The sequence below is a fragment of the Rhinopithecus roxellana genome, chromosome 8 (genome assembly GCF_007565055.1).
Source record: "Rhinopithecus roxellana isolate Shanxi Qingling chromosome 8, ASM756505v1, whole genome shotgun sequence".
In the NCBI taxonomy this organism is placed as follows: domain Eukaryota; kingdom Metazoa; phylum Chordata; class Mammalia; order Primates; family Cercopithecidae; genus Rhinopithecus; species Rhinopithecus roxellana.
This window is the reverse complement of record NC_044556.1, coordinates 12,369,326-12,396,901: the sequence shown is the minus strand read 5'-3', so window position 1 is coordinate 12,396,901 and position 27,576 is coordinate 12,369,326. Positions and strand designations below refer to the sequence as shown.

The 27,576-nt window shown below is 58.2% G+C and overlaps 1 protein-coding gene across 1 annotated transcript; it reads right to left on the bottom strand.

The window, feature by feature from the left end:
• Positions 1 to 257: 257 nt before the first annotated feature.
• THOP1 (thimet oligopeptidase 1) lies at positions 258 to 25,489 on the bottom strand. The gene is made up of 13 exons (XM_030936386.1): positions 25,279 to 25,489; positions 19,695 to 19,907; positions 15,439 to 15,587; positions 14,005 to 14,112; positions 13,371 to 13,473; positions 8,602 to 8,762; positions 6,894 to 7,029; positions 6,139 to 6,505; positions 5,505 to 5,706; positions 3,481 to 3,667; positions 3,202 to 3,330; positions 2,241 to 2,377; positions 258 to 740 (listed from the first exon to the last, which is right to left on the bottom strand). The coding sequence occupies exons 1-13, from the start codon at positions 25,292 to 25,294 to the stop codon at positions 585 to 587; spliced, it is 2,064 nt and encodes a 687-aa protein (XP_030792246.1). The 5' UTR covers positions 25,295 to 25,489; the 3' UTR covers positions 258 to 584.
• Between the last annotated feature and the right edge of the window lie 2,087 nt (positions 25,490 to 27,576).

Sequence of the window (27,576 nt, the reverse complement as noted above, 5' to 3'; positions counted from 1 at the left end):
AGGGAGGGGAGGGAATGTTCCAGAACGACAAAGCAGAAGTCTCCCAGGAAGCAGAAGTGTCTGAGACCCCTCAGGCTGGCCTGGCTGACAGAACGGGTTCCCTGCCACCGGGCCTTCATTCCCCGCCCCCAACAAGGACCTGAGTCCCAATCCAGGGCCTGGTGTGGCAACAGCCCGAGGGCCGGACCCTGACCTGGCATCCAGTCGTCCCTGGACAAAAAAGCGCAGGAGCCAGCGACCAGGCCAGGCAGCCTCTCTCCTTTTCTGTTTCCTTTTAATGATCTCATTTCAAAGAAGAGCCACCTCCTGACCAGGGACGTTTCCCAGGGAGGGGTCGTGTTAGTGCAACAAAGACAGGGCCCTGGCGCCATGAGGGCCTCCAGATGTCTTGAGGACGCCGTCTCTAGCCGGGTAGGCCACCAGGCAAGGACAGACAATGACAAGAGGCAAGAGACAAGAGACAGCCGCTCAGCCACCCTGCCAGTCCCAGGTGCTATGCCAGAGCCTGCCCCATCCTGGGCCAGGGGCTAAGGCACCAGGGCGGCGGGAGTGCGGGCCAGTCTGGGCAGTCGCAGTGCCGGGCCTCAGCAGACCTGCGGCTCGCAGTCCCCCACCTGCAGCCCCTTGCTCAGGAGGAAGGCGTCCTGCTTGGGGTCACGGCCCAGGAAGCGCTTCAGCATGGCGCTAGCATCCTCGGAGCCGCCGGGTCTCAGGATGCAGCTTCTGTAATCCATGCCAACCTGCCAAGGAGACAGGGCACTGTGGCCAGGTGGAAACCCAGGAGGAAGGCCAAGGACCCCGGGAGTCTGTACACCTTTGCCCAGGGGTCTCGGAGCAACCCCGTCCAGGCTCCCGGGGAGGCCTGCAGGCCGCCTGCATCAGCACGGCTCGGGGAGCGCAGGCACCTGTCATCAGAATCTCAGAGCGGGGCTGCGTACTGAGGGGCCAGCAGAGCCCCGAACTCCCCAAACTCCCCAAACTCCCGAGGTGGCTCCCCCCATCAGCCCCCACTGAAATCCCAGGCTGAGTCCATGAACAGAAGTGGCTGAGCCTCTGGCTAGACAAGGTGGGAGCTGCTCACGCTCTGGGCCACCCTAAAGGCCTGGGTTCGAGCCTATCCCTGTGACGGCGGGACTACAGGCAGGTGAGGCAAGGAGGGGACCGCGAGGCGGCCGGAGCCGGCCACCAAGGAGACCCCAACGCCCCAGAGCCCTGCAGGAGCCTGCGCGGGCTGCAGGCTGCAGAGCCAGGCAGCCACAGCCCTAGCTCCCAGCCCAGGGGACTCTACCTCTCCAGCCCCTGGCCGGTCCTCAGAGGTGGGACCCCCCACCTCAGCAGCAGGGGGAGCTGCTGGAGGCTGCCTCAGGACGGGGGCAGGTCCCTGCTGGGCTGTGAAGACAGGGGCTTGTCGGACCTTTGCTCCCCCAGGTCCTGGCCTCTGCACCTCTGTAAAGGGAGCAGCTGAGCGCCTGGGTTTGGTGGCCCCAAGGTACCTGCAGGCTGCCCAGTGCAATGTTGCACCTAGACTGGGCAGGGCCGGCCCTCAAAGCCGGTAGCCACCTGGTTCCTTGTGAGGGACTCTGGCGGCTGCCCTGAGCCTGGGTCGCACCAAGTCAGCAGGAGGCACAGGCTCACACGGTGTCAAGGCCTCACTTCACAGTGAGGAAACTGGAGGTTGGAAAAGCAAATAAATGGCAAACGCCAAGCCAGCCTTCCCCAGAGACGGGTCTGTCTCAGTCCATGGCTCGGAAGCCGATCACGCAGATCCTGGAAGGACTCGTGTGGGAAGACACGGAGCTCCCAGCACTCACAGCCCCAGGCCTGAGGGGACAGTGTAGAGCCTCCTGCAGGGCCCAGTGGGGAGCTGTGGGCAGCACCGCACCAAGACCAGAGGGTGCCTCCGCTGGAATGGCTCATCCGGCACCCCGGGTCCAGGCCCACCCTGCCGCTCAGGACGCCCTCCCCGTTTCCCGGTCCCCCTCACCCTGCCGCTCAGGACGCCCTCCCCATCCCAGCCTCCCCTCACCCTGCCGCTCAGGACGCCCTCCCCATCCCAGCCTCCCCTCACCCTGCCGCTCAGGACGCCCTCCCCATCCCAGCCTCCCCTCACCCCGCCGCTCAGGACGCCCTCCCAGTCCCTGTCTCCCTCTCACCCTGCCGTTCAGGGTGCCCTTCCCGCTCCCCAGTTCCCACGTACTCTGCTGTTCAGGACGCCCTCTCTGTCCCTGGTCCCCACGTACCTTGCTGTTGAGGACGCCCTCCTGCTTGAAGCGCGTGTGGAACATGTCCATGGAATACACCTCGCTCCACAGGTACCCGTAGTACTGGGCATCGTAGCCACCCGCCAAGTGGCCGAAGGTTGCAGGCATGTTGGTTCCTAGGACAGACACATGGCGGGGTTCACGCTGCAGCCCCCACCCCACGCTCCTCCTCCAGGAGAAGACGTCCAGCCAGACTCCTGACACCCCCGCCCGGAATGGGGAGAAGTTGGAGGATCACAGCGAGGGCAGGAACCAGCCGGATACTTCTAGAACCAGAGCCAGCCACAAAGCGAGGGCCACAAGTCTCTGCCCCTCTCCTGGAAGGACAGGAGCTCATTTAATGGGGCCGTCAGCTGCCACAAAGCAAACGTCCTCATTATGAGATTGCGTCAATAAAGCAAGGCACGCCCATGCAACAGCACAGGCCACGCTGCTGAAAACGCTTTTGAAGAGATTTTTTAAAGTCTATGGAGCATTAAGCCAGCAAAATACCACCCATGTTCAAATCATGCTGTATTTCCAAGTTCTGGATCCTTGCAAGCGTGTGTGAACACACATGCACACAGGACAACAGGTGTGATGGAAACAGGGCCCGCTTATCATCGTCAGCATTGGAAACTCCTAGGCCTTCCCGTACTTCTCCAGGCTTCTCACAAAGCATGTGTCATACATTTGAATCAAGAAAACACCAGCTTCATTCGAAGCAAAGGCTCCAGGGAACACACCCCTCCTGGGGGCTGGGGCCGCACACCCGCCCTCCACCCTGGGCTGCAGCTGCATCTCGGCTGGGTCTGTCCGCCGAGGAGCCTGGGACGTGCTCCGCAGCTCCCCAGCAGGGACTCCTGCACTTAAGTGAAGCATGGGGACCAACTCCCTTCACCTTCCCAGGGAACCAGCGGAGGCCCCAAATTCTAGGGTGTGCCCGGCTCAAGGTGGCTACCTGGCGTGGCTGGGACCCCGAGGATCTCCTGGCAGAGTCGCGCGTACTCCTCGGCGGGGTCTGCGTCCGTCTGCGTGTGCAGGGCCTGGTCCACCTTGGCGAGGACGATCTGACGCAGGTTGAAGAGGCCTGGGCGGGAGGGGAGGAAGGAGCTGGCCTCTGCACCTGCCGCAGCCCACTCTGCCCAGAGCTCTGACCGCCTCCCCGGGCACATGCCAGGCCCCAGCTGTGTGCCGCCACCCCTGAAGTTAGCGCCCTTCCCCAGACGGGCGGGTGCACCTGTGTTGGCCTGCCGGGACTCAATGAGCTTCTCCAGGAGCTCCTGGGGCACCGCGCTGCCCGTGCGGTAGTGCCGAGACATTCGCAGCAGCGGCTCCTTCTCCCACACCCAGTTCTCCAGCATCTGCGAAGGCGCCTCCACGAAGTCCCGCTCCACGTGGGTCCCGCTGAACATGGCGAACTCCGCCTGCAGGGGTGGGGCAGAGCCTCAGAATGCCCAGGCCCTGCCTGGCCCCTTCCTGCCAGCGTGGCCCGTGTCAGCTGCCACAGTGCAAACAGGGCAGGTGCACAGGTGACGTGCTGGGCCTGGCCCTCCCACCCCAAACCTGGAAAACGACTGGGACCCCGAGGCCCCTGGGCTGCTGCTGGCTGCCTGTGCCAGCAGGACACACCTGAAGATGTCGGCCACATGACCTTGTTCCCGGAGGCCACCCACACTTCCCCCCATCCACAGAGCCGCTGCTCCCTGAAAGCTCTGCACCCCAGAGGGGTTGGGACTTGGGGATGGCCAGGTCTAGGTCAGGACGTTGTGAGGCATGCTGCATCTCCCTGCTTGTGTGTGTGTGTAACCTTCCCTAAAGGCACAGCCCTTGACCAAGTCCTGCTGGAACCGTGGCTGGCAGCCGAGGGCCAGGGAACCCCTGGGTGATCCTCAAGGTCCTCTCTGCAACACCGAGGCTTTTCCGTTCCAAGGACCACACAGCCACGCTCCTCGTCCCAACGGACTGCACCAAGGAACTCGCCATGCCAGGCGCCAGGCACACGCAGGAAGTAGCATGCAAAGCGGGCTTGCAGGCATGTGCGTGGGCACCTGTGCAGGCACCTGTGTGGATATGCACACGCGTGTGCTGGCTATGAGTGCTGTGCAAACACTGTGGCGGGGAGTCAGGAAAGGCGGACACACGGTCGATCCTCATTCCTGGACTCCGTGTTTTTGAACTCGCCTACCAAGACCCACGGAAACACCAGAGGCCAGCACTGTGGCATTCCTCAGAAGCCCCTCAGACAGTCCTCAGACAGGGCCGCGCTCTGTCTTCTCGCTTCAGCTTATTTTGTGAGCAAGCGTCCTTTTCTCAGTCTAGTGGGGGCATGGTGTTTGCATTTGGGGTTTAAAAAGTCCCAAGAGTCGTGCAGAGCACTGTCTCGTGTCCCTCAGCACCAGGAGGCCATGATGCGCCTCAGGGGGACACCGTGTGTGTGCAAGCTGCGGCCAGGCGTGGGTGACAGAGCTGCCGGCCATGTGTTCAACGTGAACCCGTCAGTGCTGCACAGCAGTAAGGCGTCTTGAACCCAAAACACACATGGTAAGGTTCTGGAATGATCAGTTGGCGAACACGTGACCAGAGGCTCCTGGGAACCCAGCCCTGGTCGGAGGGACGGCTCTGCATGCACTTCTCAGCGTTCTCAGCAACTTCACAGGACAGAGCCTTTCTGAGGAGCAACGGCTGACTGTGTGCCAGGAAAGATGCTTGCAACAAGTTGGCACCATGTTGGCGAGGCTGGTCTTGAACTCCTGACCTCAGGTGATCTGCCCACCTCGGCCTCCCTAAGTGCCAGGATTACAGGCGTGGGCCACCACACCCTGCCAGAATGTGACGACTTAGAGACAGGATGTCTAAGGAGGACACTGAGGTTGCTGGGCGGGCCCCGATCCAGTGTGACTGGGGTCCCTGTAAGGAGATGAGGACCCACACAGGACGCCCGCATGAGGATGCAGAGAGGCAGTGGTGTCTGCAGGCCAGGGAGGGACCTGGAGGGAGCCAACCCTGCTGACACCGTGACCTCCGACTCCAGTCTCCAGGACCACGAGGAAATACACGCCCTTTGTGTAAGCCCTGGTCTGTGGTGTTGTGCTGGGGCAGCCCCAGGACACGGGCATGAGAAGGAGTCACCATCTTTGGGTGGCACTGGATGAAGGAGCCACCGGGCGGGCGCAGAGAGAGCCGGAAGCCGAAGCCTGGGGCTTGGACCCCACTGACCACAGACAGCCCCTGCCTCTGCCGCTGCCCAGGCCCCGCACCCACCTGGGAGCAGAGCTGGTGCATCACATGGCCAAACTCGTGGAAGTAGGTCTCCACCTCGTCATGCTGCAGCAGCGAGGGCGTGTCGGCTGTGGGCTTGGTGAAGTTGGCCACCATGGCTGCGATGGCGATCTGGCGGCTCCCGTCCTGCCGCAGGCAGCCGGGCTGCAGGCCGAAGCAGGCCGCGTGCCCATACTTTCCTTCCCTGTAGAGGGAGGCGGTGTCAGGCCCGTGGGGACTAGAGATACCACAAGGTCCCTGACTCCACATCCCTCAGCCCACCTGACTGATAACCGAGAACACCGGGTACCTCTGAGGTTCTAAACTTCCCTCTCAGCAGAGGCGACTTGGCACAGGGCAGCATGAAAACCACGGCCAGGCCCCGGCTGCCATTCCTCCCCTAAAAGACTCTGGCCTGGGCAGAGCTGCGCCCTGTCTGGGTGGCTGAGTGAGAGTGGAAACAGGGACAGCCGCGTTTTTGGCCCCTGTGGTGTGCCCACGGGTGCTACGTCTCGGGGTTCATCCCCGAGGCCCCGTGGAGCAGGCAATGACTTCCTTCCCATCTCAGACAGGAATGCCGGGCTCTGAGGAGACCCAGGGCCTGGGTGCACCCCCCACCCCCACTGCCCTCACCCACCGCGGGTACAGGTCCAGGTAGAACTTGCCGACCACCTCCCCCGAGGCTGCGTCCCTGGCGGTGTAGAGCCGCACGTCCTCGTGCCAGGCGCTGGCGCCCTCCTCGTGGTGGAAGGCCAGCCCCAGGAGCTCCTGGTAGATGCCCAGCAGCCCCTGCGTGACCACCTGCACGGGGAAGTACTCCTTGAGCAGGTTCTGGTCCACGCGGTAGCGCGTCTCCTCCACCTGGTTCATGTAGTAGCGCATGTCCCAGGCATGGATGCGGCCGTCGAAGGTCAGGCCCCGGCGCTCACACTCCGCACGCTTCAGCTCCAGAATCACCGCCCGCTCCTGCTCCCCCAGGGGCTGCAGCTTCTGCGCCAGCTCATCTGTGGGGAGGGCAGAAAGGTGGGCCTCTCACCCTGCGGGCTCCTTCGTGGCCCTGGGCTTGCCCGCCTGTGGCCGCAACTTCGTCAGCCTCCCGGTTCAGAAGGGAGGGCCCGCAGCTCCTAGCAACCCCTCAAGGAGCCCAGTATCCTCGCGCTCAGGGTGAGGGGTGGCGGAGCCGGATGCAGGCATGGAACTGACTCCAGGGCCCGGGCACTTCCCTGTTCTGTGAGGGTCCCTCCAGGGGAGTGAGGGAGCCAGGGCAGGCGTCAGAAGTCCCTCTTCATGGAGGGAAAGGACAGGGATCTAGGGGTATCCCCGACTGTCCCCTGGGGTGACCCTGAGAACCTTCCCCCAGGGGAGCCCGGTGGAGGAGGAAGGAAGGGCTACCTAGGAAGGTGGCCACGGTCTGGCTGGTCTTGGCCATGTTCATCTCCAGGACATAGTCGGCGTGTGTGCAGAACCCCAGCAGGCGGGACTTCTGGGCCCGCAGCGTCACCAGCTCCTTGAGGATGGCACAGTTCTCCTGCAACCGACACCACCACACTGTCGCCCGGGGGCGCTACTCCCTCCAACTCCAGGGCCAGCACGCCCTGTCCCGGGGCCAGGGGCTTGTATCCAGCTCCGCCTGATCTCCGGCCCCTGCCCCTCTCTGCCTGTGTTACTACACAACTCTTCTGGTTACGCCACAAGTGTCATTATAATCCCTCGAGTCCTTTTTGGAACCAGAAGGGGTGCAAACGACTCTCAGGCCTCACATGGAACATGGTGTGGGGATGAGGGGCTGTCTGAGGAGCCTCTAGGGCATCACTGCTGCATGTGGGGACCCCACCATGTCTAGGCCCTGGTTCCCAGTCTCAGGGGCTCTGCCCATCGCCACCGGCACACGACATGCACACGGCCTCACTTCTGAGGACTGGCACTGCCAACCAAGCCGGTGGGGGCGGAAGGACAATGCATAAAACCCACGTGACGCGTTTACAAGGAGAAACAGAGGCCTGTTTGGGACAGATGTGCCCACCAGCACATGTGCTGGTCCACAGGAAACCCACCTGTAATCAGGCAGGTGCGTGCAGAGCAGCCAGTCAAATGGGGGCCAGGCCAACCGCCAGCAGCAAGGTCTCTGAGGCGGCACATCCCCTGGGACCTGGAACGCAGCCCGCCCGTGTGCTCCCTCTTGGCCTGGCCCTCACTCTGCCACTAGGACCCAAGCCTGGGGACCAGGATGGGATTGCCCAGTTGACCTTCCGAGGTGCACTGGGAAAGTCAAGGTGTTCCCAGCCCACAGGTCTGCCTACTCAGGCTTACAGCAACGTGAATTCACAGCCAGCCTGCAGAGGGCAGCCACATCCCATCTGAGCCCACTGAGCTCCCGGTCCCCAAACAATGGAGAGTCCCCCTCTGCAGCGATCGGTGCCCACCCATCCCCCCATTGGTGCCTGCCCGTCCCCCACCCCCCTGCAGTGATCGGTGCCTGCCCATCCCTTTGCAGAGATCGGTGCATATCCCCCTTTTGCCAGACACACGGGCACCAACATGGTGTCGTCAGGGGACCACGGAGGCCCACTAAAGCTCCTGCCTGTTCCAGACGGCGAACGGGGGATGTGCAGAGGCCACCTGACTGACCACGCCATGGCGTCAGGGACAGTTACACACGTCCCTGTGGGAAGGGCCGTCTGACACCGGTAACAGCGAGAAGGCCTGGTCACAACCCACCTGTGGACCCAGGCTCAGGTCCGGGCACCATCATTTAAGACAAAAGGAATGATCTGGGCTGACACACCTGAGGGGCGGCTCCAGACCAGGGAAGGACGAGACGTGCCGTGGCCAGATGCTCAGAGCAGCAGCAGGAGGCTCAGCTTGGGAAGGATGAACTGGGCCCTGAGCTGTGGCCCCAGGGTCTGGGCGGAGCCCAGCACAGACACCTCCAGGGGGTGGTGGAGCCCCACAGGGAGGTCTCTGCCCGCCACTGGGCCTGGCCGGGGAGATCCAGAGGCCATCCAAGTGTGAAGCCTGGAGGCACCTCACAGGTGTGCGGGAGACGGACCCCACCAGCTCCAGACCCGCTGTCCTGGGGCCCCCGGCTGTGCCTCCTCACCTCCTTGCAGCGGCAGTTGAAGGCCTCCTCCACTTTCCTCCGGGTCTCGGGCACGTGGCATTTCTTCAGGAGGGGGAAGTAATGGGGGTACTTGAGGGTGACCTTCAATTTGCCGTCCTCCGTCTTCTCCAGGGAGTTCACAAAGTCCTCGGGGAGCCCTCCTATGGGGACAGAACCAGGCTGGCTTTGACAGGGCTGAGGCACCCACAGCCCACGCAGTGTGTGCGCGGGAAGGGTGGGCTTCCCCTCTGCCTGGAAAGCTACAAGGGGGCCCTCAGCGAGCAGCCACAGCCTGGCCACCCTCTGCTGCAATTCTCACGTCCCCCATCGAACCCCATCAAGAAACCCCCGGCTCCCCCACAGCTTGGCCACCACCTGTCACGATTCTCACTTCCTCCCTCTAACCCCGCCAGGAAACCCCCCAGCACCCTCCTGCCCCAGAGAAGTTAAAGCTAAATCCAGCTCAACCCCCGGATAGCGTGGGCTTCCAGGGCGCCGCCACCACCCCCGTGTGTGAAGGGAGGAGGGCGGCGGGAAGGGTGGCCCGGCCACTGCACAAGGAAACCAGCGTTAGAGGCAGTGCCTCCCATCAAAAACGAAAACAGCAGGAGCGCCAAGCACACTGGGCCCTGGGCGGAGAGGGAAGCCCCGGGTGGAAAGGGGGGTCCTGCTTTGCTTTTCCTGAAGGACGACCCCCAGGCAGAGCCTCCCGCTCAGAGCTGAGATCTCAGCACGCAGCCCCACGGCTTGGCCACTTTCAAGTGTGCCCCTCCAGAGAGACCCAACTCCCGCTCTCAGATCTTCTCACTGGAGCCCCGCTTTCCTTTCTCCACCCACAAAACCCCTGGCAGGACAGAGCTCACCCCGCTGCTCGGCAGCCACACCCTCCCACCTGGCCCCCTGCCCGACAGCCCCAAGAGAGGTGGGGGCGGCAGCATCCCAGACTGAAAGGCTCCGGGGTTCCCACCTCACGGCTCGGGAGATGCCAGGGCCACCAGGCCACCGTGGCTCAGGCTTGCAGCTTCGATGCAAAGACTGGCTCACCCCAACCCCAGGGCGGTCAGGGTGGAAAGAATGACCGGGATGGGGGCCAGAGGCAGATGGGGGACGTTTCGGGAGGCCAGCCCGTGGGTGTGGGTGGTGAAGAGGGAGCTGAGAGTCCCGTGGTCTGCAGAGCCCCTCCTTCCCATTTGTGCCCCAGCACTAGTGTGGGTCCGGCAATTGTTTGCCGAGTGACTGCAGCACGAGGGGGAGGCCTCCCAGGACCTCATGACGTCCTTTCCAAGGACCACGGGCCTTCAGATAGCAGCTCTCCATCTCGACAGTGTTGTCACCCAACACTGGCGGTCGGAGACGGGAGTTAAAGGACAGCAAGGGAGACGGCTAGGGGGCCCAGCAGCGCTGGACTGGAAAAGAAGCTGGAAAGTGGACTCATGAAAGTTTATTTTTTTAGAAACAGGGTCTTGCTCTGTTGCCCAGGCTGCAATGGATAGTTCATGAATGCATAGTTCACGTTCACTGTGGCTCTGAACTCCCAGACTCAAGCAATCATCCTGCCTCAGCCTCCCGGGTTGAGAGGCTGGGACCTCAGGGGTGCGCCGGCATGCCCCACTGCACTTGTGGATTTCATACACAGACACAGAAGAGAAGAGTGTGCTTGTCCAGGGACGCCGTTCCCTGGCCTCAGGGGTGCGCCGGCATGCCCCACTGCACTTGTGGATTTCATACACAGACACAGAAGAGAAGAGTGTGCGCGTCCAGGGACGCCGTTCCCTGGCCTCAGGGGTGCGCCGGCATGCCCCACTGCACTTGTGGATTTCATACACAGACACAGAAGAGAAGAGCGTGCGTGTCCAGGGACGCCGTTCCCTGGCAGCGGTGAACAGACCTGGTGCCTAAATCACCATCCACTCAAAGGCACCAGGACTCCGCCAAGGAATGGCGCATCTGAGGGCTGGGCAGGGAGAGCACGGGACAAGCCTGCGACACCAAGTGTCCACCAGTGAGAGCGGGCTCAGAGGCCGAGCCTGCGGCACTGTGCGCCCCACAGTGAGAGCGGGCTCAGAGGCCAGTAGGTGCATTACAGGGACATGGGGACTGTCTGAAGGGGCTCCCGAAGGTCCATGGGGGACGATTTGAGCACTGGGATAAATGAAAATGAATGATAACCCGGGAATAAGCCAGAAGCCTCATGCACATGGACAGAAACAAATCAGTAAGAAGACAGGTGAGGAGGGAAGGTTCGGAGTCACGGCAGGACAACTGATTCCCAGAGAGTGAGGGCGGCAGAAGTCGTCCATGGACATGGCAACTAGTGCATGACAACGTGGGAGTGACGGACACTCACAGGTCTCTGCTCTGGTTGGGTGTGACTGCTCCAAAATGCACGAGGAACTTAATGCCAGAGATGGTGGTAACAGGAGATGGGGGTGTTGGGAGGTGGGGGTGTTGGGAGGTGGGGGTGTCAGGAGATGGGGTGTCTGGAGGTGGGGTGTCAGGAGGTGGGGTGTCGGGAGATGGGGGTGTCGGGAGATGTGGCTCTCGGGAGATGTGGCTATCGGGAGACGGCGGCGTTGGAGATGGTGGTGTTGGGAGATGGCAGGATTGGGTACTGGGGCCTTCAACAGGCAGCCAGGTCATGTGGCGTCCACCGTCAGGAATGAAGGTATTGACGGGTTAATGTGGCAGTGGGACTGGGGCTTTGTGAGGAGGAGGGACCTGGGTGGAGCCAGTTCGCTCAGCCCCCTCCCCTTGCCAGGTGACACCCTGGCCGCCTCAGGGCTCCAGAGTCCCTACCCGGAAGAAGGCCCTCGTCAGATACAGCCCCTCGACCTGGGAGTTCTCAGTCTCCAGAGCCGTGACAAGTTCATTCCTTTTCTTATAAACTACATGGCTTTAGGTCTTCTGTTGTAAGCAGAAGAAAAGGGGACTAAGGCAGAGTGTCTCCTGACAAATGACGGACCACAACACCCCGGGAAACAGGTCCCGGGACAGTGGAGAGCCCTGGAGAACCGTCACCCAACACGCTAGCCACCCGCATGATGGTGTCACCCGGCCACATGGGACTCAAGCCACCTGCATGGGAGGCCCTGCAGGCCGGACAAATGAAACAGCACTCCCAAGAGTTATACACCAAAATCGACAAACACTCTTCAGTTTGCAGGATGGCAAACATGAAAACAAACAGGCAGAGAAAACACTGACAAGAACAAAACTGGCTGAAACTGGCTGGAACCCACATGAGCCAGCAGAGTCCGTGTAGAACCAGCTCGCGGACGCCAACTGAACTTCCACCGCGCTTCCCACTGACGTCCCCAGGATTCGCACCAGGACCCGTGCACTGGCATGGACAGATAACTATGTGTGCCCAAGGACCTTCCAGACCTTCCCTGTTCCTTCCACCAACCACCTGCTAATCCCAGAACCCACCTCTGCAACTTCTCGAATGAAAGTACTGCCTGAAAGCCGGCACAGGAGGCAGATTTGAGCTGGACGCCCAGTCTCCTTGGGAGTCACTTGCAACTGAAAAGCTTCTGTTTCCTCAAAACCTTGGTGCCATGGCACTGGCTTCCAGCGCATCGGGCACCGAGCCCTTCTGCTTGCTAACACGGGCAGGTGGGGGGGCAGCCCCACAGGGACAGCGCGGGTGGCGGGGACAGTGTGGGTGGCCGCGGGGACGGCGCGGGTGGCTGCAGGGACGATGTGGGTGGCCACGGGAATGATGTGGGTCATCAGTGCGCCCACGGAGTGGCAGGCTGGGTTCCCGGGGTTGGGAAACGTGCTTTATGGCAGATCGTAGCCCATTGTGTCTCCTGAGTGCCAGGAGCTGAGGGGTAGGATGGGCTGCCCGAGACACAGAAGGGCCAAGCGAGGGCTGGCAGCCAAGCTTGGCGATGCCTGACGTGCGAGTGCTCCCTCAGGGAACATGCGCCCAGCTGACCGCACATCAAGCCACCTGTGGAGGCCTGGGGCCATGAGGGCCTTGTCCCCACCTGTCACCTCAGTGGCAACCACATTCAGAGTCTAGAAGTGGAGGTTATATTCTGTAGCACCCATCAGAATATTCTGGCCCAGCTAGGTGTGATGGCTCATGCCCGTAATCCCAAAACTTTGGGAGGCTGAGGCGGGCAGATAGCCTGAGCCCAGGAGTTTGAGACCAGCCTGACCAACACAGCAAAACCATCTCTACTAAAAATAAAAAAATTGGCCAGGTGTGATGGCATACGTCTGCAGTCCCAGCTACTCAGGAGGCTGAGACAGGAGACTCACTTGAACCCAGGGGGCGGAGGCTGCAGTGAGTGGAGATCGCACCACTGCACTCCAGCCTGGACAGTAGAGCAAGACTCCATCTCAAAATAAATAAACAAATTAATTAATTAAATAAAATAAAAATAAAGGCAGGCAGGAAGTGGGGTCTCAAGGGAAAATTGTGGTTACCTCAGGGCCACGGCTGAGACTGGCACCCTTGGCCGCCCAGTCCAGCCTGGGCTCCCGCCACTGCTAGGGACATTTTCTATCAGGGCGGCATCTTGGTGGGACAGAGCACGGCCCTCCCCAAGGAGGGGTCAGAGCTTTTGGCTGTGAACGGCCCTGGAGTGCTCCCAGTGAGGAAAGCCCTCGGCCCAGGCGGTCAGGTCCATGTACCTCGGCCTCCCGCCGCCCGTCAGCACAGAAGCCCACAGGAGGAAGCGGCGGCCCCCGAGGGCCTGGCAGGCCTGCAGTGAGTCCCAGGACCGATGGCAACCCATTCCCCACTGCCCAGCCTCTACCTAGCTCCTCGAGCGTGAAGGGCAAGAAGGTCGTGTCCTCGTTCAGGTTCTTGTTGAAGTCGATGCACAGGAGGCTCAGTTTCTTCTTGATGCTTTTGATTTTCTGGAGACAAAGACAAGACGTGAGAGGAAGGAGAGACCGGGGCGGGCACCGCAGGAAGACGCAGGGTCCTGGGAGCACTCCCACCAAGGGCTGAGGGAGCACTCCCCACACCCAGCACGCCCTGGGACGGAGCACTCCCCATGCCCAGTACTCCCCAGGATGGAGTACTCCCCACGCCCAGCACTCCCCACACCCAGCACTCCCCTTGCCTGAGCACTCCCTGAGCTCAGTACTCCCCGTGCCCAGTACTCCCCGGGACCGAGCACTCCTCACACCCAGCACTTCCAGCACCTAGCACTCCCTGTGCCCAAGCACTCCCTGAACCTAGCACTCCCTGAACCTAGCACTCCCCAGGACCCAGCATGCCCTGGGACCCAGCACTCCCTGAACCCAGCACTCCCCGCACCCAGCACTCCCCCTGCCATGTACTTCCTGTACCCAGCACTCCCTGGGACTGAGTACTCCCTGTGCCCAGCACTCCCCAGGATTGAACATTGCCCACACCCAGCAATCCCTATACCCAGCACTCACTTCCTGAGTTTCTCTGGGGAGGTGAAGCCCATTTCTCCGGCCCAGCTTGATTAGCCGCTCCAGGTACCGTGCAGCCTCGGGCCTCAGTGAGTCCTTCTGAACTTTCTCCTGGAATAAAAACATCAAAGCATGTAGGACGTGGGCCAGTGCAGCTGCTCCAAAGAACAGTTTGGCAGTTCCTTAAAAATCTGATCATCTGGCCCCCATGTGACTTGGCAACTGCACTCCTGGGCATTTACCTCAGAGAAATGACGACCTGCGTCTACACAAAACCCGAGCAAACGTTCGCTTTGTTTGGAAGAGCCCAGCACTAACATGAGCCCAGAGCTCCTTCACCAGGGCGGTGGCTGAATGGGAACAAGATTGCTGATTGTCCGTTGTTTCAACAGAAACTCCGGGAGGTGGAGGTGGGAGGATTGCTTGGGCCCAGGAGTTTGAGACAAGCGTACGCAACATTGTGAGACCCTGTCTGTATTTAAAAAAAAAAAAGGCCGGGTGCGATGGCTCACTAAGAATACAAAAGAAGAATACAAAAGAAGAATACAAAAGTCCCAGCTAGAATACAAGAATACAAGAATACAAAAAAAAAAAAAATCAGCTGGGCGAGGTGGCGGGCGCCTGTAGTGCCAGCTACTCAGGAGGCTGAGGCAGGACAATGGCATGAACCCGGGAGGCACAGCTTGCAGTGAGCCAAGATTGTGCCACTGCACTCCAGCCCGGGCGACAGAGTGAGACTCTGTCTCAAAAATAAATAAATAAATAAATAAATAAATAAATAAATAAAATAATAAACCACTGCTATCATGGGCCACCCTGATCTGTATTTACCAAAGCACCAGGGCTGCACGTTCCTGCTACTGGGGGACACATCAGCACCTTCCCGGGGGTCCTCGCCTAAGAGGATGAGCAGCAGAAGGAGGGTCTCTGGGTCTCTCCTGATCATGTGACACCAACAGCAAAGCCCCACTGCATGCTGGGAGGAGCATCTGGGGAGCAGAAGCCCACGCAGCCACGCCGCCAGGCCCTGTCAGCTCACGCCACGTGGGGATGGGGTGTCTGGGTCACACCTAGGATGGCCAGGAAAGGAAAAGCAAGTGCACATGCTGTGATCCCAGCACTGTGGGAGGCCGAGGCGGGCAGGTCACCTGAGATCAGGAGTTGGAGACCAGCCTGACCAACATGATGAAACCCCGTCTCTACTAAAAATAAAAAAAATGGGCAAGGCACAGTGGCTCACACCTGTCATCCCAGCACTGTGGGAGGCCAAGGCGGGCGGATCACTTGAGGTCAGGAGTTCGAGACCATCCTGACCCACACGGTGAAACCCCGTCTCTACTGAAAATACAAAAATCAGCTGGGCGTGATGGCATGCACTTGTAATCCCAGCTACTTGGGAGGCTGTTCACGCTCCCCGCGGGGAGCACTCCCCCTCACCTGGAGCCACACAATCCTCTGGTACACGTCCTCCCTCATGCTCATCTCCACGTCGAACTCGGAGAGCTTCTTGTCGGCCTCCGTGCTGGCCGTCCGGATGTCCTTGGAGGGAGAAACATGCTGGGGGAAGTCAAGGATATTCCTCTGAACTAAAACAGGGAGACCAGGGAGACAGGTGTGAGAATGGGCCCTGGTGCAACTGGCAGGTGCTGCTCAGACCCCTCTCCCAGGCCCGTCTGCTGAATCCCCCCACGAGCTCTCTCCTGCCTCAGCCTCCCAAGTAGCTGGGACTACAGGCACACGCCACCATCCCCTTCAGGCTGGGCCCTGGGATGGAGAAAGGAGGTGCTGTCGCCTGTGTCCTCGGGGATCTTACAGACCAAAGAAAAACATGGATTCAACTCAAAGCCCTCCAAGGCAAGAAGAACCCCCACAGAGCTGGGTGTGATGAAACAGAGAGGCTGGCGGAGTTCCATTCCAGAGAGAGCTGCAGCTGGCGACAGGCACATTTAAATGCATGAACGACTCACACTTTCCTGAGCACATCTGCACTTTAGGTTGAGCAGAGGAAATGTCAGTGGCTAGAAAAGCATAGGCTTTAGGCCGGGTGCGGTGGTCAAGCCTGGAATCCCAGCCCTTTGGGAGGCCGAGGCAGGCAGATCACCTGAGGTCAGGAGTTCGAGACCAGCCTGGCCAACAAGGTGAAACCCCGTCTCTACTAAAAATACAAAAATTAGCCAGGCGTGGTGGCGCACGCCTGTAATCCCAGCTACTTGGGAGGCTGAGGCAGAAGAATCGCTTGAACCTGGGAGGCGGAGGTTGCAGTGAGTTGAAATGGCACTACTGCACTCCAGCCTGGGTGACAGAGTGAGGCTCCATCTCAAAAAAGAAAAAAAAAAAAAGCTTTAAAATGGAGTCATCCCACAACCCCCAAGACTCCACTGTAGGCATCCAGCCGGGAGACACAAACACACATCCACACCGGAATCTGCACGCGTCCACTCACGGCAGCACGATTCGCAATTGCCGAAAGGCCCATCCACGAGTGAACGGACTGACAAGATGTGGCCTCTGCCAAATGGAACATGACTCAGCCATGAAAAGGAACGAGGCTCTGGAACAGGCTGCGGTGTGGATGCAACGCAAGGACGTCACATGCAGAGCGGGAAGCCAGACACAAAAGGCCACATGGTGTGTGATGTCATTTTTTTTTTTTTGAGATGAAGTATCACTCTGTTGCCCAAGCTGGAGTGCAGTGGCACGATCTCGGCTCATGGCAACCTTCAGCTCCTGGGTTCAAGTGATTGTCCTGCCTCAGTCTCCCGAGTACCTGGGATTACAGGCACATGCCTGGCTAATTTTTTTATTTTTAGTAGAGACGGGGTTTCACTATGTTGGCCAGGCTGGTCTTGAACTCCTGACCTCACAATGCACCCGCCTCTGCCTCCCAAAATGAGGAGATTATAGGCGTGAGCCACCGCACCCGCCTGTGTGATGCCAGTTCTATGAAATATCCATCCACAGAGGATGGCTATCCACAGCTCCATCCACAGAGACAGGAGGGGACGCGTGGGTGCTGGGGCTGGGGGCAGAGGAGATGGAGTGTGACCACTGAAGGGTATAAAGTTTCTCTCTGGGATTATGAAAATGCTCTAAAATCAAAGAATGGTGACAGCTGGGAAACACTGCAAACTTATTAAAAACCACTGAAGGGTGTGGATTTTTCTTGTTTTGTTTTGTTCTTTTGAGACAGAGTTGCACTGCTCTTGCCCAGGCTGCAATGCAATGGCATGATCCCAGCTCACTGCAACCTCCGCCTCCCGGGTTCAAGTGATTCTCCTGCCTTAGCCTCCCAAGTAGTTGAAATTATAGGCATGAGCCACCACGCCTGGCTAATTTTGTATTTTTAGTAGAGACGGGGTTTCTCCATGTTGGTCAGGCTGGTCTCGAACTCCTGACTTCAAGAGATCCGCCCACCTCGGCCTCCCAGAGTGTTGGGATGACAGGTGTGAGCCGCCGCCGGCCTGAAGTTTGTGGTTTAAATGGGTGAACTGTATGTGATGCAAACCATATCTCAATGGAGCAGTTTAAAAAAACAAATCAGCCAGGCACGGTGGCACGCACCTGTGCTCCCAGCTACCCAGAAGGCTGAGGCAGGAGGACCGCTTGAGCCTGGGAGGTTAAGGCTGCAGTGAGCCATGACAGCGCCATGCACTCCAACCTGGGTGACAGAGCGAGATTCATTCTAAACAATAAAACAAAACCAATAATAATAAAAATTTTTTTAAAAAAGCATATACTTTGCAGAAGAAAGACCTAAATTCCAATTGCAGTCCGGTCACTACCTCGATTCTGGGCCAACAGAAATGTCCCCAGGCCTCGGTATGTTTGGAGGAGGCTCTGTGTGTTCGGAGGGGGGGATGGGCTAGGCACAGCGGCTCATGTCTGTAATCCCCACACTTTTGGAGGCCAAGGCAGGCAGGAAGCTTGAGCTCAGGAGTTCTAGACCCGCCTGGGCAACATAGCAAGACCTCATCTCTACTAAAAATTAAAAAAAAAAAAATCAGCCAGGCGTGGTGGAGCGCACCTATCATCCAAGCTACTTGGGAGGCTGAGGTGGGAAGATGGCTTGAGCCTGGGAGATGGGGTCTGCAGTGGGCCATGATCACACCACTGCACTACAGCAGCCCGGGTGACAGAGCAAGACCCTGTCTCAAAAAATCAACAAAAAAGCTCGTAGTGGGGGCTCTGGGCCAGGCCTGATGCTGGGGCTGAAGAGAGAAAAAAACAGGCTCTGTCCTCTCGGGATTTATGGGCAACTGATTAGACAAGCAACTGCCTGGACGACAGTGTCAGTGCAGGGACTAATCCAGGCGGCTGCCATGAGGACAGGAGGAGCAGGAAGGGCTCCTGGGCTAAGTGGACTTAATCTGTGATCAGAGAGAAGCTGGGTATTCAGCAGAGCACAGGGCAAGGGGCGCGAGGGGCGGGAGGGGCTGGCTGGGGAGGCCCTGGCTGGCGGAGGGTGCCAGGCACGAGGAGACTGCGTGTCCAGGCACGGACAGTGCAGGGCGCTGAAGTCCACACCGAGGATGCCGGGCGTCACCCTGAGGACAGTGGAAAGGCTCCGAGGGGAGCAGCAAGGCCGATTTCAGTTTCCTTTAACACTGCTTCTCGCCACCATGTGAAGGAGGAGAAGAAAGGCTGCAGGAGGGGAAAGTGGGGCACGGGCGGGGGAAATGATGCCTGGCACCGCTGGGCGCCCTAAGAGGGAACTGGTATCACCTGAGCCTCAGGAGACTCCTGCGGGAGAGACCAGGGGCCACCACGTGGCCGAGGAGGGGAAACCAAGGTCCTGCTGGGCTCTAAGCCACTTGTCAGAAGCCAGAGGGAGTGGGAAGAGGGTCAGGATTCCAAGCGGGGGCTGCAGGCTCTGCAGGCTCGGGGTGCTTGCGGAGCTTCAGCCCTCTCCAGTCCCCCGCCCAGACAGCAAACCCTCTGGAGGCCGCAGGGCACGGGCCACGGAGGCCTGCGGCCACGGAGGCCAATCCTTTCAGGGGAAGCCTTGGGAACACAAGAAAAGCCCTGGGCTGAACTCAAGGATTCTCCATGGTTCCCAGCAAAAAGGCCTTCCGCTAGATGGAAGGGCGGGGAGTTGCGTCACTCAGAGCTCCCTGTGGAGACTCTCTGGGCCTCTTGGTCAGGCAGATACACTGTCAGCCTTAGGCAGAGCTCGGGAAGCAGTGTCCCTAACCCATGTCACCAGGCACCTCACTCCTCACCGTGAGCACAGGGACCCCAAGGAGAGGAGGAGGCTCGGGCTGAGGGCGAGGAGGACGCCCAAGGTCATGAGGTCACCCCCACCGCAGGGCGAGGAGGCAGAAGCCAAAGGGGCCAAGTTCAGTCATTCAGAGAGAAAACAAATACTCGCCTTCCCAGGCCAGGGAAAGAGGTCAGACGGGGTCAGGTTTCAAGGCTGCTGGCTCTGGGAGAGGCTGGAGAGGCGTGCTGTTTAGACACATTTTCTCACCTCCGGCTCTTAGATCACACAACCAAGGGGTCCTCGGAACAGACGAGGCTGTGAAGCGCAGCAGGGCACGGGCGGAGCCGCCTCTCTCCGACACCTCCAGTGACCAGCACCTGCCAGATGCCTCCACCCAGGTTCTGAACCTGCTCCATGGGCTGGGCTGCTCCTGCCTGCGGTGCCACCTCCCTCAGCACCTGTGGCCCACACTCAGACCCTGCCTGGGACTTACCTGTGTAGGTGACCTCCACGTCAGCCAGCGCCTTGAGCGTGCTCTCATAGGACACGTCCTCGAACTCCTGGGCGCCCACCTGGTCGTACACACGCTTGGTCTGGTCGATGAGCTCCCTGGTGCGCTCCTCTATCTGCTGGGCGCTCAGGTCCCATCGCAGGTCGTTCGCCACAGAGCACGGAGACGCCGCGTCCACCACGTCTCCTGCACAGGCTGCGCAGAAACAAAACCCAGTGCCAGGCAGGTCTGCTTTTGGTTCAGTTAGGGTCAAAGTGAGGAGGGCAGAGGGAAAGGAGGGATCACCCGCTTCTCATCCAGAAGAGTGAGGTCCAGGGCTCTTGTAGGGACGAACAGACTGACCAGTCTCTAGAGCAGGGGGCAACTCTGCCATCAGTCCCCTCCAGGGGACCCTGGGTGACATCTAGGACACCTGTGGCTGTTGCAGCTGCAGATGCTCCTGGTGTGGAGTGGCTGGAGGCCAGGGATCCTGCTTAGTACCCGGCAGTGACCAGGACGGCCCCAGCAGAGAACAATCCAGCCCGGAATAGAGATAATGCCGCTGTTAAAAATTCCCTGGCCGGGCGCAGTGGCTCATGCATGTAATCCCAGCACTTCGGGAGGCCGAGGCAGGTGGATCACGAGGTCAGGAGATTGAGATCATCCTGGCTAACATGGTGAAACCCCGTCTCTACTAAAAACACAAAAAACTAGCCGGGTGTGGTGGCGGGAGCCTGTAGTCCTGGCTACTCGGAAGGCTGAGGCAGGAGAATGGCGTGCAGCTGGGAGGCGGAGTGTGCAGTGAGCCGAGATCGCGCCACTGCACTCCAGCCTGGGTGACAGAGAGAGATTCCGTCTCAAAAAAAAAAAAAGGCCAGGCGCAGTGGCTCAAGCCTGTAATCCCAGCACTTTGGGAGGCCAAGACGGGCAGATCACAAGGTCAGGAGGTTGAGACTAGCCTGATCAGTATGGTGAAACCCCATCTCTACCAAAAATACAAAAATTAGCTGGGCATGGTGGCGCACGCCTGCAATTCCAGCTACTCAGGAGGCTGAGGCAGAATTGTTTGAACCCGGGAGGTGGAGGTTGCAGTGAGCCTAGATAGTACCATTGCACTGCAGCCTGGGTGACAGAGTGAGACTCTCATCTCAAAAAAATAAAAAAACAACAAAACTCCCACCCTACAGTGGAGACACCACGCACAGATCAGCCTGTACAAACCCCTGGGTGTTCACAAAAGGGGAGGCCCAGGACCACCCACGCACTGCTCAATTCCTGCCATGCCAGAGGGGAAAGGTGAGGTATGGGGGGGTTACGGGAAGAGTCCCTTCTTCCACCTGCTTCTTCCACACCCCACACCCAGTGAGGGGAACACGCAGGCCTCCATTCATGAACTCATCAAGAAAGTCAGGCTGGCGTGTAGCCGTGCCAGACCCACAGGTGCTACGGGCAAGTCATATGTGGCCTGGCCACTCACTCCAGGGCCTCTCTGAGAAATGGGTAAACGGAGCCCGAAAACAAGAATGGCAGGCGGGGGCTCCGGGCAGCGAAGGCAGCTGCGGGAAGGGCGACTACGTGAAGAAAGTCAGTGCGGCTCAGCACAGAGAAGGCGGCAAAACCACCTGGAAACACCTAACGGTGCAGAACCCAGGGGCCAGCAAACAGTTCTGCAGAGGACCCAGGGGCCAGCAAACAGTTCTGCAGAGGACGCAGGGGCCAGCAAACAGTTCTGCAGAGGACCCAGGGGCCAGCAAACAGTTCTGCAGAGGACCCAGGGGCCAGCAAACAGTTCTGCAGAGGACCCAGGGGCCAGCAAACAGTTCTGCAGAGGACCCAGGGGCCAGCAAACAGTTCTGCAGAGGACCCAGGGGCCAGCAAGCAGTTCTGCAGAGGACCCAGGGGCCAGCAAACAGTTCTGCAGAGGACCCAGGGGCCAGCAAACAGTTCTGCAGAGGACCCAGGGGCCAGCAAACAGTTCTGCAGAGGACCCAGGGGCCAGCAAACAGTTCTGCAGAGGACCCAGGGGCCAGCAAACAGTTCTGCAGAGGACCCAGGGGCCAGCAAACAGTTCTGCAGAGGACCCAGGGGCCAGCAAACAGTTCTGCAGAGGACCCAGGGGCCAGCAAACAGTTCTGCAGAGGACCCAGGGGCCAGCAAACAGTTCTGCAGAGGACCCAGGGGCCAGCAAACAGTTCTGCAGAGGACCCAGGGGCCAGCAAACAGTTCTGCAGAGGACCCAGGGGCCAGCAAACAGTTCTGCAGAGGACCCAGGGGCCAGCAAACAGTTCTGCAGAGGACCGAGGGGGCCAGCAAACAGTTCTGCAGAGGGCCCAGGGGACCAGCAAACAACTCTGCAGAGGGCCAAATATTTTCATCTTTGTGGGCCACATATATTTTCTGTCTCGTCCAAAAATCATCTTCAGTTCCAGAGGTGTACAAAAATAGGCAGGCCTGGCCAGGTGTGGTGGCTCACGCCTGTAATCCCAGTACTTTGGGAGGCTGAGGCGGGCAGATCACTTGAGGTCAGGAGTTCGAGACCACCCTGGACAACATGGCGAAACCCTGTCTCTACTAAAAATACAACAATTAGCTGGGTGTGGTGGTGCAGGCTTGTAATCCCAGCTACTCTGGAGGCTGAGATAGGAGAATCGCTTGAACCCAGGAGCCAGAGGTTGCAGTGAACTGAGATTGCACCACTGCACTCTAGTCCAGGTGACAGAGCAAGAGTCCATCTTGGTTGGGCACGGTGGGTCGTGCCTGTAATCCCAACACTTTGGGAGGCCAAGGTGGGTGGATCACCTGAGGTTAGGCGTTCAAGACCAGCGTGACCAGCATGGAGAAACCCCGTCTCTACTAAAAACATAAAAATTAGCCGGGCGTGGTGGCAGCACTTGTAATCCCAGCTGCTCGGGAGACTGAGGCAGGAGAATCGCTTGAACCTGGGAGGCGGAGGCTGCGGTGAGCTGAGATCATGCCACTGCACTCCAGCCTGGGCAGTAAGAGTGAAACTCCATCTCAAAAAAAACTAGGCAGGCCAGAGTTTGCCAACTTCTGGTGTAGATGACAATGAAGGCTTTGAACTTCAATCCTGAGTGCAAGGTGGAGCCATGGAAAGGGACAGGAAGGGGACGGGACGGTGGCACTAACAATCGGATGTGCATTTTTACAAAGGCTGGGGCAGGTACAACAAGCTAGCTCAGAATGCAGAAGCTGAAGTCAGAGGGTCCGGGTGCGGACCCTACCTCTGTCACTTGCTAACTCTGGGATTCTGGCAAGAAACGTTAACTTCCAGGCTTCCCACCTGCAAAATGGGAACAATTCAGGGTGCAGAGAACAAGAACCGTCTAAGAATTCAGTGAGGAATGAAGGCAAAACATCTTGTATCTTGAATACCACCAGAAAGTTTTCAAGAGGTAGCTGTCATTACAGACCATGTTCTGCTGTCCAAGTTCTCTTGGGGCCGGGGACGTTTTACCACTCAGAATTCCCCCCTTGGAGAAAAGTAAGAGTCCAAGTGCCACGTATTCCAAATCACTAGGGTGGCTGGCCCTCCAAAATCAAATTACTCTTCCTGCAGCGAGAAGCAGGAATACGCACCAGGGTCTCTCGCTGTCTGCACTGTGGCCATCGGGGCCGTATCGTTCTCTGGGGTGGAGCTGGCCTGGGCGCTGCAGGGTGCTGAGCATCCCTGGCCTCCATCCACTCCATACCAGGAGCGCCCCCCCAACTGTGACAACCACAAATGTCCCCAGACATGGCCCAGTGTCCCCTGAGGAAGCACAATCACCCCAGCTGAGAATCAGTGATATTTGCTAAGTGGGAAAAAGAAAGGCTCTCAGTCGGTCGGTCAGTCGCGGTCACTTTCTGGCCAAATGACTTTGCTGTAAACTTACGGCAAACCTTTCAGTTTACAGAGTATTTAGGATTTTAGAACTGCAAAAAAGGGACCGTGGATCTACATTAAACCGTGGGGGTAAAGAAGAGCTTCAGGGGCTCTGAAAGGACGGAGATCAATGGGAACGGGAATTGTCAGAAAATTCTCCTGGAGGAGTTAGGATTTGAAAAACTTGTGGACGTCAGTTCATCCTGTAAATATTTACTGATTGTGCCAAGGATCCAGTAGCAAACAAGGCAGACAACATTCCTGCCTTCCCAAGGCCTAAATATCCCTGATTATCATTATTACAATTATCACCCTCATCGCAATGGGCTGGACAAAGAGCTGGGGGAATGTGGCTGGGCAAGAGAAAAGGCAAGGATACGGGCAAGGATTTCCCTCAACAACAACCAGAGTGACTTTCTAAAATCGGGTACGGTGGCTCACACCTGCAATCTCAGCACTTTCGGAGGCCGAAGCAGATGGATCACTTGAGGTCAGAAGTTCAAGACCAGTCTGGTCAAGATGGTGAAACCCCGTCTCTACCAATAATACAAAAATTAGCCGGGTGTGGTGGTGCTCGCCTGAAATCCCAACTACTTGGGAGGCTGAAGCAGGAGAATCACTTGAACCCGGGAGGCGGAGGTTGCAGTGAGCCTCTGTGGGCAGAGATCGTACCACTACACCCCGGCCTGGGAGACAGACAGAGACTGTCTCAAAAAATAAACAAACAAACAAATAAAAAACACTTCACATCACCCCTTTGCCTTTAAATTAAAAGGGTCTTGGCTGGCTACAGTGGCTCATGTCTGTAATCCCAGTACTCTGGGAGGCCGAGGCAAGTAGATTGCTTGAACCCAGGACTTCAAGACCAGCCTGGGCAACACGGCGAAACCTCGTCTCTACAAAAATTAACCAAGCGTGGTGGTGCAGGTCTGTAGTCCCAGCTACTCAGGAGGCTGAGGCGGGAGGATTGCTTGAGCCCAGGAGTTCGAGGCTGCAGGGAGTCGTGATCGCACCACTGCACTCCAGCCTGGGTGACAAAGTAAATAAATAACAAAATAAACAGGTCCCCTCTTTACGTTTCAGCCAAACTGACTTTCTGCTCTCCAAACACGTTCCCTCCTCCCGGGACGCCTCCTTCCCCGGTCCTGGCAGGACACCTGCTTCTCCCAATCAAGCAAGTCAAGGCTCACCTCTTCAGAAAAGCCCCCCAGGACCACTCTCTCCTTGGGAATGCCCCGTTCGTGTTTATTTGCTCCCTGGGACTGCCCTGTTCGTGTTTATTTGCTCCCTGGGACTGCCCCGTTCGTGTTTATTTGCTCCAGAGCACCGATCCCTCCCTATCTTCGATCCTCTCTTGCTTATTTACTTGTTGAATGTCTGTCTCTGGCTCTAGAATTCCGGGAAAACGGGGACCGGAGTCCTCAAATCACGGCCTCCCGAGGGTGCGCCAGGGGACCCGACCCATCCGGAAGGGAAGCGCCAAGGGAAGCGCCATCAACTTTGCAGAATGAATGAAGCGCTGGAAAAGCTGGTTCGTTCATTCGGCAAACCAGAGGGCAGGGTCGCCCACCTCCCCCGCTGCCCCTCCAGCCCGGCCGAGGGTGGCTCGGGGACCACTCCGCTCCAGCCTTAGGCCCAAGTCGCGACCCCGGGAGGAGCGAGGGTGCAGGGGAGCCCGGGTCCGGCGAGCGGGGTAGTCGGTACCTGCGGGGGGCTTCATGGCGGGTGGGTCTGCGCCTGCGGCTCCCTCCCTCCTTCCACCTGCTACGCGTCCAGCCACCTCGGCCACTGAGGCCGCCTCTCTCGGCCCAACCGCCGCCACCGCCGCCACGGCCGCCTGAAGACCAAGGGACCCGCCGCCTGCGCACCCTGGGCATGCTGGGGCGGCGCGTGCACAGGGAGGGCAGGACGCACGCGCGCCCAAGCCCCGCCCACACTTAAAGGAGGCGGGCCGAGCGGCTGGAGCCCTCTGCGCATGCGCTACAACCTGCAGTCCGTCGGTGGTCTCGGGGTTGCGTCGGCGGAGCCTCTTGCTGTACCCCTCCAGAGCCGCTGGGGTGGCTAGGAAGGACGGTTTCCTTGGAAACCGCACGCCGCTGACGCCTCTCAGCCTCTGTCTGCGCGGCTTATTCCGCTGAAACTTCGCCTGGGCTTCAGGCTACAGTGTTATTGTGTGCTTGCCTCCCTTCTTATAGCTGTGTGTTGGGCCAGTGTTATTATCGATCGCTTACTGCATCCCAGGCCCACTTTCCAGCATCTGAATCAGACGAATCAATTAAATTAACCAGAAGTTTTGGTGTTTGGTTGTTTTTGAGACGGAGTCTCCCTCTGTCGCCCAGGCTGGAGTGCCGTGGCAGCAATCTCGGCTCACTGCAACCTCCGCCTCCCGGGTTCAAGCAGTTCTCCTGCTTCAGCCTCTCGAGTAGCTGGGACTACAGGCGCGAGCCGCCACGCCCGGCTAATTTTCGTATTTTTAGTAGAGACGGGGTTTCACCATGTTGGCCAGGATGGTCTTAATCTCTTGACCTTGTGATCCACCCGCCTCGGCTGCCCAAAGTGCTGGAATTGATTACAGGTGTGAGCCACCGCGCCCGGCCAAGTTTTTTTTTTTTTTTTTTTTTTTTTTTTTTTTTGTCAGAAACATAAGCAAGTAAATTGATTCATGTCAAATAACAGGTGTTTTGGAACAGTGCAGTAACCTGACCTACATCCAGTGTTGTGGGTTAAAACAAAAAACACCTTGAACCGTCTGTCTTGAACTGTTACGGCACCCAGAAAAAACAATGTACTACAATTAAACTGGCAAAAAAGAAACAACCGACCTCCTTTCTTTCCTTTTTTTGTTTTTTGTTTTTGTTTCGTTTTGTTTTGGAGGAACTGGACGGAGTCTCACTCTGTCGCCCAGGCTGGAGTGCCATGGCGCGATCTCGGCTCACTGCAACCTTTGCCTCTTGGGTTCAAGCGATTCTCCTGCCTCAACAGCCCGAGTAGCTGGGACTACAGATGCCCGCACCACGCCCGGCTAGTTTTTGTATTTTTAGTAGAGACAGCGTTTCAGCATGTTGGCCAGGCTGATCTCGAACTTCTGACCTCAAGTGATCTGCCCCCTGGCCTCCCAAAGTGCTGGGATTACAGGCGTGAGCCACCGCGCCCGGTCTCACCTCCTTTATTTCTGCAAAAGAAATTAAAATAATCCACGCCATTAATCGTGCATGTATTTCGAGTAGGACAAAAATGAATTGGGAGAACATTTCTGGCAACTATAACTGAGATGGTGATCAGTTTTCTGTCGTCCTTGGAAATTTCTCATCTCTCATCTCTATTTTTTTTCTTTCCATATGTCTTGAGCACACCAAGCTTAATTTTATATCGGCCTTCATTTTCGCTGTTCCCTGTGCCTGGGGTCCGTTTGGACTTTTTCCTATCCTTGAAATCCAAATCTAAAGGATGATCTTTCCTACCCATCCCATGCAACTTAGCTCCCAGTGACAATCACACCACCTTCTTTTTTTTTCGTAGTGTTAGCTGTGAAATTTCTTGTTTATCTATTTACGTACTAGTTTATTAGTTTATAGTTCGTCTACCCCAATGCAAAATAATGACAGTAGACACTTTGCTGGTTTTTATGACTGGTTTGCAATAAATATTGAATATTAGGCACCTGCTGCCTACTAATGTCTCTATACTCACAAGCGTCTCATAAATTGACTGCATGAAAGAATGCATTTGTGGGTGAGTAGATGGGTGGGTGAATAAATGAACAAAGATAGCGAGCGGACAACACTGACTCCCATTCATTGCGCGGCTGTGACGCTCTGGAGTCCAGGTGGCCAAACGCGGCTGCACCACGTGGCCGGCCCAGCACCACGTGGTCGGCTCGGCGACCGGCTGGAGTCAGCCACTGTTCCACCGTGCACCGCTTCATTCCCGCTCTAGAGGGCAAACTAGCCCCGACTTCCGGCCTCCATTAAGTCGTAGAGGTCAGTTGCCCTAACGACCAGC